This window comes from Tachypleus tridentatus, chromosome 9 (assembly GCF_004210375.1).
Source record: "Tachypleus tridentatus isolate NWPU-2018 chromosome 9, ASM421037v1, whole genome shotgun sequence".
NCBI lineage: Eukaryota > Metazoa > Arthropoda > Merostomata > Xiphosura > Limulidae > Tachypleus > Tachypleus tridentatus.
The window spans coordinates 120,417,542-120,438,852 of record NC_134833.1 but is presented as its reverse complement, the minus strand read 5'-3'; the positions used below and the strand labels follow the sequence as shown (position 1 = coordinate 120,438,852).

The following is a 21,311-nucleotide window of genomic DNA, read 5'->3' as shown; positions in this document are numbered from 1 at the left end:
CAACTAAATAAAGCTGATGTAGCTTATAAAGTGTCATTACGTCACATTAGCCTGCACGCCATTGTTCGTTTTGTGATATTTATTTTTCCAAAGTTTAACAACTTTTTAAGAAAGTGGGAAATTTACTACACTTAAGCTTTCTAAGGCCCGGCATAGGCAAGCGTGTTAAGGCGTGCGACTCGTAATCTGAGGGTCGCGCCAAACATGCTCGCCCTTTCAGCCGTGGGGGCGTTATAATGAGATGGTCAATCCCACTATTCGTTGGTAAAAGAGTAGTCCAAGAGTTGGCGGTGGGTGGTGATGACTAGCTGCCTTCCCTCTAGTCTTACACTGCTAAATTAGGGACGGCTGGCACAGATAGTCCTCGAGTAGCTTTGTGCGAAATTCAAAAACAAACAAAATAAGCTTTCTAAAGTTTCGTTTATTTAGTTTAACTTTTCTTCTAATCTGGTATGTTCACGCTCCCGGAACGTATTTATGAGTCTTAATTTTTGTTCGTATTTAATCGTAAAATACTTTTCGGCAACGAGAAAAGGTCAGGTTTTATAGAAAAAGGAATTTATTGGTACCTGAATTCGAGTATTCTTTAAACTAAACTGTATTACATACTTAATACCTATTGTTATTTGCAAAATGTTCAGTCATTATTCTACTTAAGGTTACCAGGCTTTGTAAACAACATTATAAAGACAAAAACATCTATTGTTTAAAGTGAGGTCGCTACTTCTATAATAAGTCACGTCATAATATGGTATTTAGACGCATTTAAATAATTAACACCACTCTTTTGGACTGAGGTGTAATTAAACAAGTCACGCTACAGTATGGGACTGAGATGTAATTTAAGTGTTTTTTTCTAAGAATATTTTTATGACATAATGAGGCTGATCAGCCATGGCCAGATGGTTAAAACGCTCAATTCATAATCTGAGGGTTGCGGGTTCGAATCCCTCTCACACCAAAGATGCTCCCTTTCCAGACGTGTGGGTGTTACCGTCAAACTCACTGTTTGTTGGTAAAAGAGTAGCCCAAAATTTGGCGGTGGGTGGTGATGACTTCCTGCTGTTTTTTTCTAGTTTTACACAACTAAATTAGGGACGGCTAGCGCAGATAGCTCTCGTGTAACTTTGCGCGAAATTCAAAAACAAACAAGTTTCAAGTTATTGATATTAACATTTTAATTGAACCTATAATATTTAAATTACTGTATTTATTCGCGATTAACATTTAAATTTTCATAAAATGACAGTGTGGAGCCAAATGATATTAACATAACACTAACTTCATGAAATATAGTTAATTTGTTTTTGAAATCAGGCCACGACAATACGCCTAGTCAGTGCATTTCCTTTTCGTATTGTGGATGAACCACACAAAATATTGGGAACATAATCAATGGTCTATTGTTGGTTTATGGTAAATCTAGAATAATGTTCTCCTTCTCAAAAATTAAATTATATATTTAAAGTTAGAAATCCTTATTACAAGTTCGATAACGAGAAAGTCTCTTAAATTTGACATAGTCGATAGGAATATGGTTAATTTTAAGAATATGTAATTAAGTAAAATAACACGATGTCGTCTACTAGGTTTAGTATACAGATTGTTTTTTCAGTTGCGTATAAACGTATCGTAAGCTACGTATGACACCTTCCCACACATAGACCTTCACTACAACAAGTAAGCTAACCCTTATGTTGTAATTTAACTCTATAAACTATAGTAACTTACGTTGTAAGTTTAACTACTCCACTGTCTTTTCTTTAAAATCAATAAAACCATTTCAGACATAACCCATGAAAACTGAGATAGATAATTTACAAAGGAAACGTTTACAAGGTTAATTTTATATCTGATGCCACATCTTTAAAATAATCGTGGCTGTGGCAAGTGTACAACGACTGAAGATTGCACATCGGTTCTCTGTGAAACTCACATGTGCAACAAGTCACGACTTATCACGTGACTAATTCGTCGGACTCGGGAGGTTTTGATTACTTGCACAAGTGCAGTGTAAAGCCACAGCAATGTGATGTAAACTTAAGCAAAAGTAATTTTCCATTTTCGTGACACAAATCCATTCTATCAAGCACGCCCTAGTCTTTCCTTTTATTATTAAGGCACATTATTCCAACACACTCAAACTACACATCTTTTCCTTGCTTTCAGATATCCTAAACTTTTGTAAATATTTAGAGATAAGATGTGACGTTAGTTTAGGAAAAGTTTATCTTTTCTATTCTTTTGGTTAGAATTTCTGAAATGATCTCTTTTCCTTCAAGTATAAGTGTATAATACTGTTTCTAATGTTTTATTATTTCGGTTCAGTTTCTTCGAAATAAAACTAATTTAAAAGATGTTAAAGACTGATACGATAATTTGGATAGTTTACTGTCCTTCATCCAGTTTCGACAGTTTGTAAGCAACACTCGACATTGTTAGCTCAAATCTTTGTCAGAATAATTTCAAATGCTCTCATAAACTTTATCACACTACCTAAGATTAAATATTCTGATGTGTTGTATATTACATCATATGTTTTAGCTTACAATATTTGCTATTTCGTAATATTTTCTATCCACACTAGTTTAAAAATAGGAAATAGGTACATGTTTACTTACTAACCATTTTGTTAGCACTGTACACCCATACACACTTGAATAAGCAACACTAATATGAGTTAATCTTATGACCTTCTGTTACTCAACTCTCTTTGTCGACTTTTTAATCTTACCTTTAGGAACTCAGTATATTTTTATTTACGCATTGCAGTGACCTCTGATAGTTTCAATTACCCTAATAAGTATATTTTAAACATATGTATATATAGAGTTTGTTTAATAAAATCAGTTTATTTCAGGATTAGTCCCAGCATGGGTCTGAGGGTCGCGAGTTCGAAACCCCTTCATACCAAACCTGCTCGCCCTTTCAGCTGCGAAAGCGTTATAATGTGATAGTCAATTCCACTTTTCGTTGATGAAAGAGTAGCCTAAGAGTTGGCGATGGGTCGTGATGACTAGCTGCCTTCCCTCTAGTCTTACACTGCTAAATTAGAGACGGCTAGCGCAAATAGCCCTCGTGTAGCTTTGCGTGAAATTCAAAAACAAACAAACTTTTGCTAGATGACATAATGTGATTTAATCTTCAATCGATACAGCGCACCCACTACTTTGAAGTTCTGAGCAAATTTTTTATCTATAGCGGAATACACTGTAAACCCATGGATGTACAATTTGAGAAAGCTAATAACTAGACCATGTCCGATCTTGTTTATTGAAGAATTGAGAAAATGATCAACTACATAGGTAGGAGAAAAAAATAACAGCTTTCATAGATGTCTATGTTTTAACTCGCATTATTCGTTTAACTTCTCAACTAACTCCCCAGTACAACACAGGATGTTTCTTTTTGTCAAAGTCATCTCTTTGTCACGAAAACATACTCTGTAGCGATCAAATAAATTACAACTTATTTGCATTTCCTCATTACAAAGTTTTTTCATTTAACTATTTTATGAAGTAATTATAAGAAGCAAAATCATTTAAAAACACAACCAACTTTATTCACAGCAGTGTAGCTTTGGTTTCAAAAGCTGGGGGAGAGTGAACAGTTTTTGTATCTAGGATATGGATAAAGATATTGTATGAAAGATTTAGTTTAGCCTTTGAAAATTGTAAGGAACGCGCCTCCTGCATGTCTCGTGAAAGCTGTAAATAGATTTAGTTTCATGCTCTTCCTCCAGGTGAATCTTATCGGTAAGATTAAGTTTCCTTAGGACTAAGAAGTAAACTCCTATATAAACCAGATTGAGTGCAAGAGACTTAAAATTAAAGGTTTGATATTTTATTTGTATTTATGAAGTATTTAGTTTTCAAGAGGCACGTAAGGATTGTCCTCAGCTCCACTGACCAACATTGAATATTGTGTTTAGTTACTAATCATTATTGGATTTAATATAGATCTCGTGACAAAATAAATGTTAATACAGATTCTTATTGTTATTTTCTTACGTTACCCTATAATATTAGATCTAGTGCAGACGTACCTTTCACATCTGAGTTTCGCTGTTATCTTTCAGCCTTGTTTTGTTTGGAAATGTCGATTGATGTGCTTATAATTTATCTCATACAACTTGACGACAACTTACCTTCGACGTGATAGGATGTCCATTCATCTCGAACGATGAGCTGCTGTCTACCTTTGCTTGTTTTTTGAAGGAAGACTCCAATCTTGGGGTTTTCATCCTTCATGTTCTTCAGTTTCTCAAGACGTTTCACGATCGAGTTCACGTCCTTATCTAAATCGTCCCAATCTTTATGGCTACCCTCAGTGAAGAAATCGCAAAGATTACAAAAACTACCAGTAAAAGGCACGACCTCTGTTGGTGATTGTGATGCTTCTGTTGTAGTTTCTGTATCTGCATTCCATGCTTTAACAGCTATAAAGGGGCGTCCTCGTTTGCATAGTGTACATGTGCAATTTTCACACGGAGCAGGGCCTGTTATACCCAATCTCTTTCTTTCCATTCGACAATATTTGCAACACTCGCACAACTCCTCCCTGTGGGCATTATTAGAATATGTTTCCTCTATAGACCCATTTAAACTTGACATAAAATCACTTTTTTCTCCACACTCATAACAAATAGTACAACAGTGGCTCATGTTACGAGACACTATTATGCCTTTATTGGCGTTATCGAAACTGGCATAGTTGGTGCAGTGGTTCTCAATCTCTGTAACCTCAAACCCAGCATTCTCGAAAGCTACAATGTTACGACATTCAGAACAATTAACTGTACATTGCAAAGATAAAGTTTTCCACTCCTCAGCATCCTCTCTGTGAGAATGAAACAATCTTCGAGTTCTGAACACTTCGCTTTCGTTCACTTCCGCGTCCATAACATCTGTTTTGCTGTACGAACAAACAGTCCCCATCATAAATTAGCTGTAAAATTTCTTGGCTTACTTTCATTCCGATAAAGAGATGCTCTAGAACCTATATCCAGAAAACAAAAGTGTTATAAAACAATACAAAATATGACTCATTAAAACATAATCAGTAAATAGCGCCGTGTATTTGAGAAATCACCACATATTAATATCATTAAATAAAAATAGTAAGTAGTGTCATCTGTTGGCATTTTTATAAAACAACTAAATTGTTGCAGCTTTCAAATAACAGTTCTGATATTCAATAATCTTAACATACAATATGGTTAATCGCACTTTGCAAGAATATTTAGCACATGTGAGGTATAGTACTAGGAGCTAAAGTTTAAACACTTATTTATTGGATTCATGGTGAAATCCCGATCATTCACATAGAAATGTCATTAGGATTTGGTTGTGGCTGAATTGTATACCACACTTCTTTAAAGGAAAGTTAATTGCCTAGCAAGATTGTTCAGCAAAATCAAATGACAAAGTTTCGGAAAATGGAGCTTTCATTGTCCTTCAAGGGAATAAACAAATTCGTGCAGCCGAACGTTTAAACAGCAACGCGTTTAGAAACTAAACCCCATTTCAATCTCAAGCAGCACTTCATCCACAAAGTGAAAGTCATCTAACCAAAAAAAAATCATTCCAATGAAGCTATGGATCACCTCGTAGTACCATCAATACATGAATGGCCAAGGATTTGAAGAACACAGCTCGTCAACACCACCAACGTATGGGCTACTCTAATGAAGTAGTTGGATTTGACCTTTACTCTTATAACGCACCCAAGGCCATATTGTTTTGTTGTATCGAAAGAAGGACAAAGGAACCTAGGACTAACAATCCGACATGGTAGTCATTGGGCCATGATCGCAGAGCTGTGCTCTCGAATTGTTTAAAAGTGATTTAGGTGACCGACATCCACGTATAATGGAATGTCCGCGAAATGCTTGATAGGACAGATGATCTAGAAGTGGCCTCACCATTCTTTGCCTGAACGCATTACAATATAAGTTAAGGTGTCGGGTAATAATCGTGGCATTAGACTGTGGACAATCGATGACGAAGGAAAGAGCTCGAAGGTTGACAAGGGCCTGAAACATTATTCTATAAAGTGTGATTATGGACAAATACGGATCACATATAGCTCTTGTAGAGATTATTATCTTTATTCACTGTATCATCTGTCCTTTAAAGGCACCTCAGTAGTTCATAAATCCTAGTGTGGCTTTGGAATTTCAAAACCCAGTGTGAAAAGTTTCGTTTCGAAGCTTAGCCTTATTTCGTCACACATTTCGCTTCAAACCCAGTTTATTGGTGACACCCGAGTTTTCAGAATTAAAAATGTGAAAAGACAACTTATCATCAGATATTCCCAAAACATCCACTTGAAGATGATTTAAGAACCTATTATATTCTAGTCCTCAAATTTGTCTTATCTGCGGAACTATAATAATATGTTCATAAACATTTGATAACACATTCTATTACTCCAATGTAGGAGTTTCATAATCGGTGTCTTTTTCGAATCAGAGATCTGTTGCTTGGTGTTCAACATGACAAACTGTACCTGTAAGTCGTAAAACTAGAGCGAATGTAAATATGTGTCCAACAAATGCAGTTAGCCTGTGAGTATGAATTACTAAAAGCAGTTACTTTAAAATATTATTTCCATTCAGGTATTTTGCTTTAAAAGTTCACCTGGGTTTTGAAAATTTACAAATGTTACTGTACTAACTAGATTATGAATTTAAATATTGTCTGTTTATACCAGTCAGCTCTTTGAAAAGTTATGAAATATGTCCAAAAGTTATGAAATATGTCCAAAAACGTAAGCTGAACGATTAAGAATGAGTAATGTTGAGGAAATGTGAACATATAGGTAGAGTTAATGATTAAGTGTGAATAATATTTTACAAATACAAGCTATGTCCTAAACTCAGAGTGCGTGATAAGTGTGAGCTTTAATTTCCGCATGGCTGGCAATTTCGAATATACTCGTGCATTGCCCTTGTGAGTGGACACGCTCTGTATGTAATTGATGTTACTTTGGTGGGTTAGATGAACAGACGATTAGCTACAGACAAACAATCTCGTTTACTCTATAGTAGCTAATTGTGCGCAGAATAATGAGCTAATAAAAAGCTATAATATTCTTATTAGCTACATATTTTTATTGAAACAATAAAACTATTATTTTACAATCTTATTACAAATCAATAAATTACTCATTCACATATAAATATATATCATAATGATTGTTTTCGGCCCGGCATGGCCAGATGGGTTAAGGCGTTTGACTCGTAATCTGAGGGTGGCGGGTTCGAATCCCCATCGACCAAACTTGTTCGCCCTTTCAGCCGTGGGGTCGTTATAATGTGACGGTCAATCGTTGGTAAAAGAGTAGTCCAACAGTTGGCGGCGGGTGGTGATGACTATCTGTTTGCACTTTAGTTTTAGATTGCTAAATTAGGGACGGCTAGCGCAGAAGCAAAGTCACATTGGGCTATCTGTTGCGTCTATCGTCGAAGTAAGATTTAAACGTTGTAATTTGGCAAACCTACAACTATCTCACTGGGGGACAACATACTCGTCATTTCATCATTTTAAAATAAAAAAACTTTAAAAAATCGTAACATACATGCTACAGAATAACATATACGCTATTGTAAAGACAGATATTTCACAATATTTTAATCTACATTAAACCATCAACATTTTATTCTTGTTTAAAAGAGATCTAATTCACAATTTTGTCTACCAAACATATATTCTCACATGACCTGTGATTCATGTTTATTAGTAAAATTAGGCCTGGCATGGCCAAGCGTGTTAAGGCGTTTGATTCGTAATCTGAGGGTCGCGGGTTCGCATCCCTGTCGCTCCAAACATGCAGGCCCTCCCAGCCGTGGGGGCGTTATAATGTGACGGTCAATTCCACTATTCGTTGGTAAAAGAGTAGCCCGAGAGTTGGCGGTGGGTGGTGATGATTAGCTGCCTTCCTTCTAGTCTTACACTGCAAAATTAGGGACGGCTAGCACAGATAGCACTCGAGTAGCTTTGTGCGAAATTCAAAAACAAACAAACGTTATTAAAATTACGTGTTACTTGTCACCTTAATTGTTTATCTGCGAAATATTTTACGCTCTTCTAGGTCACATCAAAGACTCTTAGCTTAGATCATGATAAAATTACAAGTTGTGTGTTTGTGTGTGTGTTATCTTTTATCAAAGACGACCGAGAGGAATCGAACCCCTCTTCTTCCTTTTTTATTATTAATCCTACAGTATCTTGTTTTTCAAGTTTCGAGCCACATCAGTTTACTTCCATTGTTATTAATTTTACAGTATCTTGATCTTCACGTTTCCAGCCACGTAGTTTACTTTTTATTATTATTAATCCTACAATATCTTGTTCTACAAGTTTCCAGCCACGTGAGTCCAGTTTCTTTATTATTAATATTACAGTATCTTGTTCTACAAGTTTCCAGCCACGTAAGTCTACTTTCTTTATTATTAATCCTACAGTATCTTGTTCTAGAAGTTTCAAGCCACGTCAATCTACTTCCTATATTGTTAATTCTACACTATTTTGTCCTTCTAGTTTCCATCCTCGTCAGTCTACTTCCCTTATTATTAATCCTACAGTATCTTGTTCTACAACTTTCAAGCCACGTCAGTCTAGTTTCTTTATTATTAATCCTACAGTATCTTGTTCTACAAGTTTCAAGCCACGTCAATCTACTTCCTATATTGTTAATTCTACACTATTTTGTCCTTCTAGTTTCCATCCTCGTCAGTCTACTTCCCTTATTATTAATCTTACAGTATCTTTTCTATAAGTTTCCAGCCACCTCAGTCTACTTTATTATTAACATGCGCTCACAAGATCTTACTGCTTTGGTAGGTCTCCACTTCTATAACGCTGATAACTTATTAACGTGTTTTTTTTTTATTTATTTACCCATGGTAATCGTTGATATTGCTAGAATTAACATATTACACATTGAGTATAACTCAAGTTAATCTATTATATACTGAAGATATCTTAACTTAATCTACCATATGTTATATGTAACTCAACTGAATCTATCATATATTCTATGTAACGTATCTTAATCTACCATATATTCTATATAACTCAACCTAAGCTATCATATATTCTATATAGCTCAATTTACTCTATACTGTTTGTTTTTAGCTTGACTACTAGATACCCTTTGTTGTTTAACTCGACGTATTAGGTATTGTGTATTCATGAACTTAATCTACGATATTTTATTTGTTGTTTAACTTATCCTATGAAATACAGTATATTCTCAAACGTAATCTGATAAATGCTGCATAATGTCGAACTTAACGTAGTAGATACTGTGTTGTGTTTAACTTTCTGGATATTGTATATTGTTCAAGTTCGCCATGTGCATGTTTCATAGCTGGTAACAGTTTTAAAGTTCAAACCTAACATGTTTAATATGTTTATTTGTGTATCTCGAAAGTTTCGTCATTGTCATTCATTTGAATATATACAGAGTAGAATAGTCACGAGGGAAATCTGAAAAAATATTACAGTTATTCTGGTGTTTCAGCTGCTATTGAAAACAATTGGAGTCGTGAGAGTTTCAACGACAAGGAGAACAGGTGGTTTAACCATTCATCTGCCGTTCAAAATATTAAGAATCACAATAGTCTGATAGACAGTATCGTATTGATTCTCAGTTACTGTAGCCTTTCTAGTTTCTTAACTTTATTTTGAACAACGTGTGAAAGGACTGAGTGTTAACTGTTGATAAGCTAAAAGAAAGATACAGTTTGTGTGAAAAACACTGAGAGATTTAACGTGTTAAAATCCAGGCATCCTAACAATTCCTAGAAATGTAATCACACATCATTTCACCCAAATATCACACAGAACTGACTGCTGCGGAAGAAGTTGCGAAACAGTTTCTAAGACGTTATTGGATATAGCATTACAGCCTTGCTTCTATGAAACCAAACAGTCATCAATAGTTTCGTAAGTTCGTAATAACTGTACTGCATAATAGTTCCTCCTCCCCCCCCAATGGCATAGTAGTGCATCTATGGGCTTATAACGCTAAAAATCGGGTTTCAATATCAGCCCAGATGGCTGATTGTATAGCTTTGTTCTTAATTACAAATTAAGCATAATAGTTGAATTTTGTTAACGTTCACATGTGTTACAACACACAGTAGTTAATGAAAGTTGATAAATAAACACGTTGAATGCTCAACCCAGTAGAACAACGTTTAAAAATGACACCACACTTATCGTTGCAACTTACCTACAGTGGAAGTATAGATGAAGAACTCAGTATTACTAATACCATGTTGAAGAAAGCATAAGTCGTGTATTTCTCGTACCATTGTTCGATCGTCCGTGCTTATAGGAGGAAACAGACCCTGTCTTTGGATAGTTCAAACACTATCCATTTTTACTTCGTTGTGCAAATCTCGTGTTCTCGGGCCTAGTCTTACCTTATACTTCAATTAACTATTCACCACGCTACCACTTGAAGAGCACGCTAGTTTCTATGGAAACCGTCCCCAGGCCACGTGAGTTGTAACATATCTACTGATAGCTCGACATGTTCTGATCGCGTGTCTTCTTGTAGTTCCCTAAAAATCAACTGATAATGACGTCACTCAAGCTGGCGGAGTAAATGTCATGTACTACAGTTGATACAACATTGTGTTTTCTTTTGAAGTCTGAAAGAAAAACACTAGAAGGTAGACAGGTAGATCTTAAATGCCTTAAATGTTGCAGAAGTAAGTGTTTTCGTTTCGTTTCGATTACCTTTGTATCATTTAGCAGAACAACACCATAAATTTATACTGTGTACGTTATTCTCTGAAAAACATGCCGAACTTTCTTAAGCTTTATTATTTGAAATTTTATTTATGATAAAAGAAGTTTTTTGCCCTGTTAATATCACTAGACTATGTAACAGTACTTTAAAATGTTCAGGTAAATTAGCGATATTCTTATGCTTTTATGGATAACTAAATTGACAAAATGAAGCAGACGTGTGTATATTAGGATGTTATATTAGTATGTTTTCGAATAATTACTACAGAAAAGATACTTTGTCTGAGAGCAAAGTCACATTGGGCTAACTGCTATGTCCACTGCGATGAACAGAACAGAACGTTGTAAGTAAGTTGATTTACCATTGTCCCTTAGAGGGACAAAAAAAGATACATCTACAAATGTATAATTAGACACCTACATAGAGCACTGGATATAATTATGGGAACAAGAAAGAAAAAGGATGGAGTGGACAATTGCAACGAGAATATTATCTCTTTAGGATATGAAATTATACTGCACCAGAATTAAGTTATACGTTGATAAGTTACATTGTGATTGGTTGTTATGCAATCAATCATACAGATTGACTCCTATAAAAATACCAGCAAACGTAATCTTTCCAGTAGAAATGTAAATCTAATCATGACTCCTGTGACTGAAACACCATGGAATAAAAGTGTAGAAATCAAAGAGTTGGCTAGTCAGCAATACGTTATACGAAAAATTACAGAAAGATGTAACTTTAACAGGTTTTTGTTGTTTACACATAAAGATGATACGCACTGTCAGTGTTAATAAAAGAAGTGGTCGAGTTGTAAAACTGCACTCTACAAGAGCAATGTTAAAAGTCTTGGAATACATTCTTTACGAGATATTACCAACAACGCTGCTAGGGATACAGGCGATGGTGTCTCTAGAGAACAATAAGATACACTTTAGCATAAAGTGATCTCATTTAAAGAGTGATTATTCGGAAAGCGATGTTCAGAAGAGGTAGTTTAGTCAAAAGCCTGACAGAGCATTGGATCACTGATGAGAAACAATAAAACTAATTCTTCGGCAACAATCAACAACAGCTTATTGAACATCTACAGTGAAGCATGATGTAGGATCAGCAGAAGTTTAAGGATGAAACTCAGCCAACAGTGGTGGTGATCTAGACGAAATTGATGTCACCCTGACTACTAATAACTATCAGGTCATCCCATACGTAATGTCCAAAAATTTGATACAGAAAGTGCATCATCGTTTCTGTCTTTGTAGAAGGCTTTAATAACTAAAATATGTAGTAGGACACGTATAAAAATGTTCAGACAAATGCAAGAAACTAACCCAACTCCTCTTTTTCAAATCAATAATCAAATAAACCCTTATGAAGATGATGTGTCTGAGGAGCACATTAGGCATATAATGGTTTATGAGTTTAAAAAAGGCAAGAGTGCAGCAGAAACTACAAGAAACATTCAAGGTGTTTATGGTGAGGAGTCTCTTAATGAAAGAAAATGTCGAAGGTGGTTTCAGAGGTTCAGATCAGGTGACTACAGTGTAAGTGACGCGTCACGTTCAGGTCGTCTTGTTGAGTTTAATGACGACTTGCTGTTGGCTGCATTTGATGAAGCTTGTGCTGTAACAATTGAAGAACTAGCACAGAAGCTCCATTCAACACACTCAACAGTTCACTGTCATCTGTAACAGCTTAGAAAGGTGTCAAAACTTGGAAAATGGGTCCACCATGATTTTACAGAAGCCAACCTTGGAGTAAAAGTGGGCATTTGCACTTCTTTGCACTTTCGTGAAAGTAACTCATCTTTTTTAGACAGGTTAGTGACTGGAGATGGAAAATGGATACATTATAAAAATGTTAAGCCCTTCAGACAATGGCTCAATGCAGGTAAACTGGTAAAGCACAGCCCAAATTGGGCCTTCACCCTAGGAAAGTCTTGTTTGGTGAGATATTGTTGGTGTGATCCACTTTGAATTGCTGCCACTCAATGTAACGATAACATCAAACGTCTATTGTCAACAGTTAGAGTGCTTGAATGTTGGACTGAGAGGAAAGAAGCCTGCTTTCATCAATCGTAAAGGTGTTGTGTTACACCAGGATAATGCACAGCCACAAATAGCAAGGATCACATCTGCAAAGCTTGAAAGCTAGACTGGGAAAACTTCCACATCCACCTTATTCTCCAGACCTTACCCCATCTGATTATCACCTATTCCAAAGTTTACAGAACTATATTGATGGAAAGGAGCTTGGAACACATGAAGATATTAAAACTACCCTATCTATATCCTTTTCTTCCAAACCCCAATAATTTTATAGAAGTGGCATTCAGAAGCTTGTGAATCATTGGCAGGAAGTAATTAATAATAATGGAACATACATTATTGATTAAATAACATTAAAAGTGTTTGAAATCCTTTCTCTTTTTCTGAACCTAAAATCGGACACTACTTAAAGGATGACCCGATACATTCAAGTTCTGAATGTCACATTTGCATGGGTGTATATAAGGTAGGAAGTGCGTGAACTCATACTGATGTATCGATATCAACAGTAAACACGATTATGTATTTGAGCTCCCCATGTTGTCATAAGACTCGATAACCATTACAATGAGTCTCTTCATGAACAATTTTACATGTTTAAAGTTAATTAATTCTGGCTGAAATATACAATAATCACATTCATATAATTTTCCTTGTTTTGCCATAATTATATGCTCTTTGGAGATACGTTTTTATTTGGTATTTTACCAGAAACTTACGAGATTTAAGCAGGAATATAAAGATTGCTCAGTGAATTTAGTGAACAAACGGATTTAATATTCAGTTCTTAACTCAGCATTGGGAAAATGGCTTATACATCAAACCAGGCATAGACCCTGAATTTGAAAACAAGGATGATAAGCAAGGTCGAATAAACTTCCTTTGATATTCTGTAGTCATGGAAACAACGTAAAACATAGACATGAATATTACATGTTGGTAATGGTTTGTTTATCTAAATAAGCAATTTAAGCGTGTTTTTTTTTAATAATGTAGCAATCAAGTCAAAAATAATTTTGTGAGTGCTGTTTTTTATCCAAGACACGGATAGAAACTTAACATAAAATGATACTGGTTTGTTGCTTCAAAGCTACATAATAGGCTATCTGTTTTCTGCCTCTCATGGATATCGAAACCCAGTTTGTAGCGTTAGTAGGCAATAGACTTGTCGCTGAGACATTGAGAGGCAACAAGTTCCTGATGCATCTTGGTAGTGGCAATAAGAAATATATAAATTATGTATAAACATAGAAATATTGTCTATCTGATAATAACACAAAACTAGTAGTTTCTCATTTTCTACCTTTCAATTGCAAAGAAACACGCGATAGGTCCATAACATTATGTTTTACTCTTGACCTTTAAGTTCAGGTGATTACGATCAGACGTCACATTGTAATTGTGTGATGTTTTTAGCAGTTAAATATTGCCTCAGTTTAAAGGATACTATCGATATTTGCACAATAATGGTTGCGAGTTACGTAGAGAACAAATGATGCAATAGCAAAATAATGGAAAATAAAACTAGACAAAATTCTCTTCAAGAGGCATGTTATAACTGATTAATTTATCATAATATGTCGAGATGGATTATTTTCTGTTTCAAAAATCTCATGAACGCGGTGTGGCAGAAAAAAAAAAAAATTTCAACTGGATTGCAGACAGAGTAGAGTATTATGGTTACGAATGTTCAATAAGATTGAGATCTGATACTTTTGCTCACCATGAAATGTCACTGGTGTCACTTCTATACTATTAAAAACTAGCTCTGACGTCACGAGTGTATATATTCGATTTTATCACCCTACATGAACTCTTATGCACTAAGATAAAAAATACAATACAGTGTTGTGAACACAGCTGATAAAAATTTGAAATATACTCTAGATGTTACTTGTCCTTTTAAATGAGTAAATGAAATAATTTCTGCCTCAAGAACGTTTTACACCAGGTTACACCATCTCCAGAAATATGCGCCATCTGAACAGTTCAAAAACAACTAAGATCCTTCGGTGGTTACTTCCACAGTTACATTTTACTGTCAATACTTAAGAGGGTGAAACGTAATTTATTGTATCATACCATACGTTGTTCTGTTTCTATGTGAAGTAACTAATCTTCAAAGTCATTATTGCTGTCATTTTACTTTATCTGTTCAAATGATAAAGTTGAAAGTGGTCGAATTCTGACCATTATTGAAGGCAATTGAGATCACAGTTTGACATCGGTTACATTTCCAAACCTAACGTTTTCAGTTGTTTATCACATTTTTAATAATATAAAAATTATCTCTTGACTCAAGCTATTTACTTTAATGACACAAGCTTTTGGTCAAAGGAAATGTCTTTGATGAAAAAGCACCTTCTAGATGGGTCCTAGACAAATTACTTAACTTTTAAACTTACACAAGAGCAATATATAAGTAACCGTATAGAACTGGTACAATAGAAGGAAGACAACTAGTGAACAGCACCCAATGCTTTATCTTGGTTTATTTGTTTGTTTTGAATTTCGTGCAAAGTTACAAGATGGCTATCTGCGCTAACCGTCCCTCATTTAGCAGTGTAAGACTAGAGGGAATGCAGCTAGTCATCACCACGAATCCGCGACCCTCAGATTACGAGTCGAGCGTCGGGCCATCCTTATGAAGTGACCAGTTACTGTGGCTACGTGTTAGTACTAAACAGAGTTTATGAAAATAATGCTCATTTGTATGATTTAATACACAAATATATCGGTATTTCGCACAGACAGCGTGACGGTCAACATGTTTAGTAGCCAAACCATTAGATCGCAGTGGATTATATATCAAGCCACAGCGCAGTACCGTGGTTACCGTATTTTACGCCTTCTAAGACGCACTTGTTTTCTTTAAAGATACTTTGAAAAATTCACATGCGTCTTCCAACACAAAAGTGATGGGTTAAGGCAAGAGGTTAACTTAGGGTCTACTCAAAACGACCTCTCGTGCAGATCGTAATCTCATTACGTACCAATTACAAGTATTTTCAATAGCATAACACATTCAATTTAGCTAATATTTTGAAGAATGTGATGTATTTGACTGTGTTTACTCAGTAGGTTGAAAAACAGTCATGGTTACGTTAAGGTGTTGGTTGCTGAGTTAAAATATTTTTTTCTTAGGATTGTCTTTCCATAATTAGGGTGTGTCTTCCACGATGTAACGTCTTACAAGGCGTAAAATACGATATCCAACAATGTGAAAACAGATAACAGGAAACTTTTTTGTGCCGTTTCTCTGGTTTCGGAAACCACCACTTATCAACAGTGGAAAGTTTATCAAAACTTTATCCGGTCTAAGATTGGGCTACTCTTTGAATAGTAATTGACCGTATTATACACCCCACGGCTGGGAGGACTGCGAAATGACTGATAAATAAATAAAAGGTAGAGTATTCGAAATGACTGATAAATAAATAAAAGGTAGAGTATTGTTATTATAAAATGCAATCAACCTCGGTATTACGTCATAGTTGTCTCTTTTTGAAATGTTTGTTTCAAAATATACGCACAATTCTACACAGAGAATGCGCAGTTAGATAATCCAACCAAGCTCCAACATGTGGGTTACTTTTATCAGATGGAATAGTAGGATTTCAACGTCGATTTTATAGTGTACTGATGGCTCCACCGTGCGGAATACGCTTTTGTAACAACGAGACTCGAGCTTTGAAATTTCTGATTCACAGTGTGATCAAGTTAATCACTAGGTCATGCTGAAATATATTTAGGGGAAAACACTTTGATTGTTAAGATTTGAAACAGAATATAATTATTACAATACATTTCTGCTTTATTAATAAACAAGTTACTTTGTTGTTAATTATTTATTTCTAAATATTCTCATTGTTCCACTATGTTATTTCTTTACAATAATTATTTTAAAATACAGTATTAAAACGAACTATATTTTTAACGCATAAATTTGATGATGAGATGTATTAGTAAACACATCCAGCAAAGAACTTGATGAAAGCACCCACGTGTGGTGTATATAGGCTGTGTGATAATCCAAGTGTAATACTGGATGGCAGAATGTATTATTTATTATACGTAGTATATTTTATTTGTTTCAAGCGCCGAGCAATACAGTTGGCTATCTACGCTGTGTCCACTACAGGGATGAAAGTCGTCATTTTAGTTTTATAAGTCATCAAGCTCAATGCCAAGCCGCTGGATGTCATTTGTTGTGGAATGTTAGATCAAAGTACATTTTATGAAAGCACATATAAATATATTATGTGATATATCCTGCACTCTATTTGAATATAATGTAATGTTTACTCTTGTGTGGAGCATATTTCAGGCAGAATCATGTTGTTTATTTTACTGACTAGAATAATTAATTTAAAACTAGGTCTTAAATCACAACATTTAAAGAAAACGTAAGACTTCAATAAGTACACTGTTGTAATGTGCAAGGAACTTTGTGTTGCCCTTATAAAAGGTAACTATTTTATAATACAAAAACTAAAAAAACATCTAAGTGTTCTAGCTTTAACAATTATTTATTTATCATTGTCAATTTCCAAAAAAATAGAATTCAAGATTATTTATTCTATTAACTTTATTAGAGATAATGATTTTCTTCACAAGTATCTGTGCTCTGGAAACTAAGGAATCAGAACTACTGAATGATGTGGATTTCGTGATGTTTGATGATCTTTAAATATGTTTAAAATGTGATGTTGAAACTAATTTCCTGCTCAAGTGTCACCCAGTAAAAATGAAACAAATTCACATATCGTTACTGAAAACGTTATCACGCGAAAGGATATTTAAAACGAGAAAGTAATGGAGCTATGCTTATTTCAGTAGCTTTTTTAACTTCTTTTCACATTTCCTTTGCTTCTGTTTCTCTTTCTTGCACGGTCTACAACACACCGAAGCAAATCGTTGACGATTGTCATTAGATGCCAATACTACGTTCACTTTCCAGTGAATGTTTAACCTTTTTATTTTATTAAGGCAATTATTAATTACTTTCTTTGCTCAGCATTTTTCCTCGCTGATGGTTTTACAAACAGGTATTGTTTCTGAATCTAAAATAACTTTCATCGGCCAAAGTAACACTGCATGTGAAAAATGTAAACATAATGTAGCGGAGAAAGAATGGTAAATATTGCAACGTGTTAAGATCTCCAAGTAAAATTACGTTTTCGGCCATTAGATACCGACTTCGTTCTGACAAGTATCGTTAACATAGAGATAGGAGGAATAGCAAATATCCGATTATATCAGCGACTTGGGTTCTGGTATTGGCATTTTGAAATTGATGTACCATGGTGTCTGTGCCAGTAGTCGTAGTGTTGTGGTTGTTGACATGTCGTTAAGTGTCATGTTAGCTGTGCCCACCACGGATATCTCCTAATAATGGCATAATAAGCCCTCAACTTCTCCCTAAGCCCCTAGTAAGCAATATTATTAGTAGAAAATAATACTTAAATACAACTATTTAATCCATTACTGAAACATTGTGCGACTTTTTAATCGACAATAGTAGGCCTAAAGGGCTAAGTATGATAAAATCATTTGTTGCATTATGGTCTAAATTTGCCTTCTTTTTTCTGTTATTATTATTTTCAATTAAAATGTATAATACAAATATGCATAGTTATCACTTCCAACACACTCCTTTATTCCATTAACATTATCGACATTCACTCCAATAGCCATAGCTTTTCTTGTCTAAACGAAAATAATAGTACTGGCTCTCTACAAGTTACACATCAGATGGCAGCACATACACACAAAATTAACAGATAATTTCGTGCTGTTGTATTATGTCGTTTTAAAAACGGCTGTAATACTTGTAAAATGTTTACGTGCTTCTGTGTTATCTGTTATTATTACTACACATTTTTATTTATCTGTATCGTTGCTTTATAATCAATTACATTAAACAAATAATAAATAAACTGTTAAGCTCATTTCATGTAGTACGAGTTTATAAGTTTGTTTGTTTAGAATTATGGAGCAAAGCGACATAAAAGCTATTTATATATAATCGCTTCTAATTTTACACTGATTAACTAAAAGGAAGGTAGTTAGTCAATAACACCCACAAATAACTTATGTGTCACTCTTGTTTCATCGAATAGTGGAGTTTAAATACTACATACTGTGGTCCACCAAGAGCCCTGAAGTGCTGAAACTAGAGGTAAACCAACCATGAATTTTCGGATTCTCAGTTCTGGCACGTTAACCTTTAAGCTACGCCAGCTTTTATGTTACAAAAATAAATATAAAAATAGAAATATAAAATTTGAACATCTGACCATTAAGTTATTCGCTACAAACAAAATTACAAAATTTGTCAGTAAAAATGAATACAATACGAGAACTATGGTTTATTTGTAAGGCCGAGTTAAAAATAATAGAAAGCTACGTTAACACGTTTTACTTAACTTTTATATGCATAACAGAACCATTATGAAACTTTAATTACACATCGTTTATTGAAATCTAGCCAAATAAGAGACGTTCCTCACTTTTGCTTTTTTATTCAAATTTAAACTTTTCTTTATTCACTACTTTGAAATGAATTTTTAATAGAAAAACAAAAAAATCAGTTAACGTTAAATAGTAAGAATCTGGTTTAACAGAACATATATATATATATATAATTATGTATAGGTAAAAAATTCGATTTAGAGGAAATGTTAATTTGGAATTTTATGCACAATGCTGGTTAATATACAAGTTACGTATATTTGTACTATCAACAATGTACGGAAGAAAAATCACAAACTCAAGTTAAGATTGCTGTTTCACATACTGAAACAAGTATTCACAAAACTTCATGTATTATTATTAAACTTAGATAATCTTATACCCTACGATAAATGGGTTAATATAGAATCAGTTAGTATCTTTAGTAGTACTTATAATGAAACCAGTGGGAATGTGGTCATGACAAAAGAGATATTCCAAAGTGGAAAGTTGGAGATTTTTAAGCTGTTTATGAAACAATGCAGGGACTTGTGAACATATATGAAAAAATAAAAATAAAAACCCCAACAGCAAAAACAAATTTGTATAAAAGTTAATTTAATCATGACAATTCAGATTTGTATAATTCTTACACATTACAGTTTGTTATTTGCAAATATCAAATGTTATTGAATTATTGACAGAAGACATTTACCCCTCAGATAGATACCACTGGTATCGAAACCCGCCTTTCTAGCGTCGTAAGTTCGCAGACATACCACTATGCCACTAATGGATGGGGGGCGAAAATTTGAAGAAAGCAGCCCAAATTGTAAGATGATGGACAACACTGTTATTTCTTTATGTGTCTAAACCATTACATTTTTCAGACGTTAGACTTTTGTACAGATCTTGGGGAGTTGTATTTGTAAAGTTATATTTCAACGAGAAACATGTGAGTCCTACATTGAAAACAGAAAGTACTAACCTATAAGCAGAAAATAATAGCCTATAGTACCATCAAGTACTGAACATTTCATTAATGTCCACGTAGCTTCCTGTATTGTTTTATAAAGTGCATGAACAGATAAATTTGTTTTACTGACTGTTAAGTGGCATACAAAATCTGCTCTTCATTATAAATTGAAACAAAATGATTCGGAAACTGCATATTATTTCATTAATTATAACATTTAAAAGGTTGTTATTCAACGTATATACTGAACGTATTTCCCCTGTCATACAAAAGCTTGGAAAGGAGAATTACTGGGCTTGTGAAGTCAATGGTGCCATCCAAGTTGCTCATATACGTGTGATGTTGGATCATGACGAAGATATCTGGCTACGTCTGTCGACTACCTTGACTCAAGTGAATAAAAACATTATATTAGATATGTTTCAAGATAGAGCTAGTAAACTAATTGTTCAGTATTTTAAGAAGTTAAATCCAATTGAGTTTGTTGAAAATGGTGACTTATTCCAAACAATGGTAGTTTAAAACGACAAATATATGAATTTTAGATCCAAAACAGAAAGTAGTAACTCAGAAAATAATTTCCTAGTATACCATCAAATGTTGAGAATTTTACGAATGTATGCCTAGTTGCCAGTGTTATTATTTTCTACAGAACCCCAGAGAATTTCAACGATAGTCTACAACAACAAAAAAGCGTGTCTGTGGGTTTATGTGTGTTTGAGACCAATATTGCTCCAAGAGAAAAGAACCTAGAAACCTGAAGTTTTGCACCCCTACTAAGTGGCTCCTAAGAGTTTGCACCTGGGTATTATTATTTATCTTATTCACGTGCGTATGCATATGTACATAATGCACTTCATCAATGGGTTTTATATCATGCTGCTTAGAAACAATAGTATAACTTAATGTTGATATTAAGAAATCGTGTTATGAAAGTATAAAGTGAAATGTATAAACTACAAAACTGAAGAATAAAGTTTGTTATCTTCTGGTTTAGTGGCTCTGTTAGTTCAAGAGGTTTGTTTACATTATTTAAGCCTAAACTTCAACGACAAATCAGAGGA

General features: G+C 34.4%; 1 protein-coding gene across 5 annotated transcripts in view; it reads right to left on the bottom strand.

The window, feature by feature from the left end:
* LOC143226205 (dual specificity calcium/calmodulin-dependent 3',5'-cyclic nucleotide phosphodiesterase 1-like) overlaps positions 1 to 10,532 on the bottom strand; it is a 219,110-nt gene extending 208,578 nt beyond the window's left edge. For 3 of the 5 annotated variants that reach the window (XM_076456878.1, XM_076456879.1, XM_076456880.1), the window contains exons 1-2: positions 10,243 to 10,531; positions 4,148 to 4,998 (exon numbers count right to left, since the gene is read on the bottom strand). In XM_076456878.1, coding sequence (XP_076312993.1) covers positions 4,148 to 4,940 — 793 coding nt within the window. In that variant the 5' untranslated portion in view covers positions 4,941 to 4,998; positions 10,243 to 10,531. Of the gene's footprint in view, positions 1 to 4,147; positions 4,999 to 10,242 lie in introns of all 5 variants that reach the window. The other 2 variants (XM_076456875.1, XM_076456876.1) reach the window with 1 other exon arrangement.
* Positions 10,533 to 21,311: the final 10,779 nt, after the last annotated feature.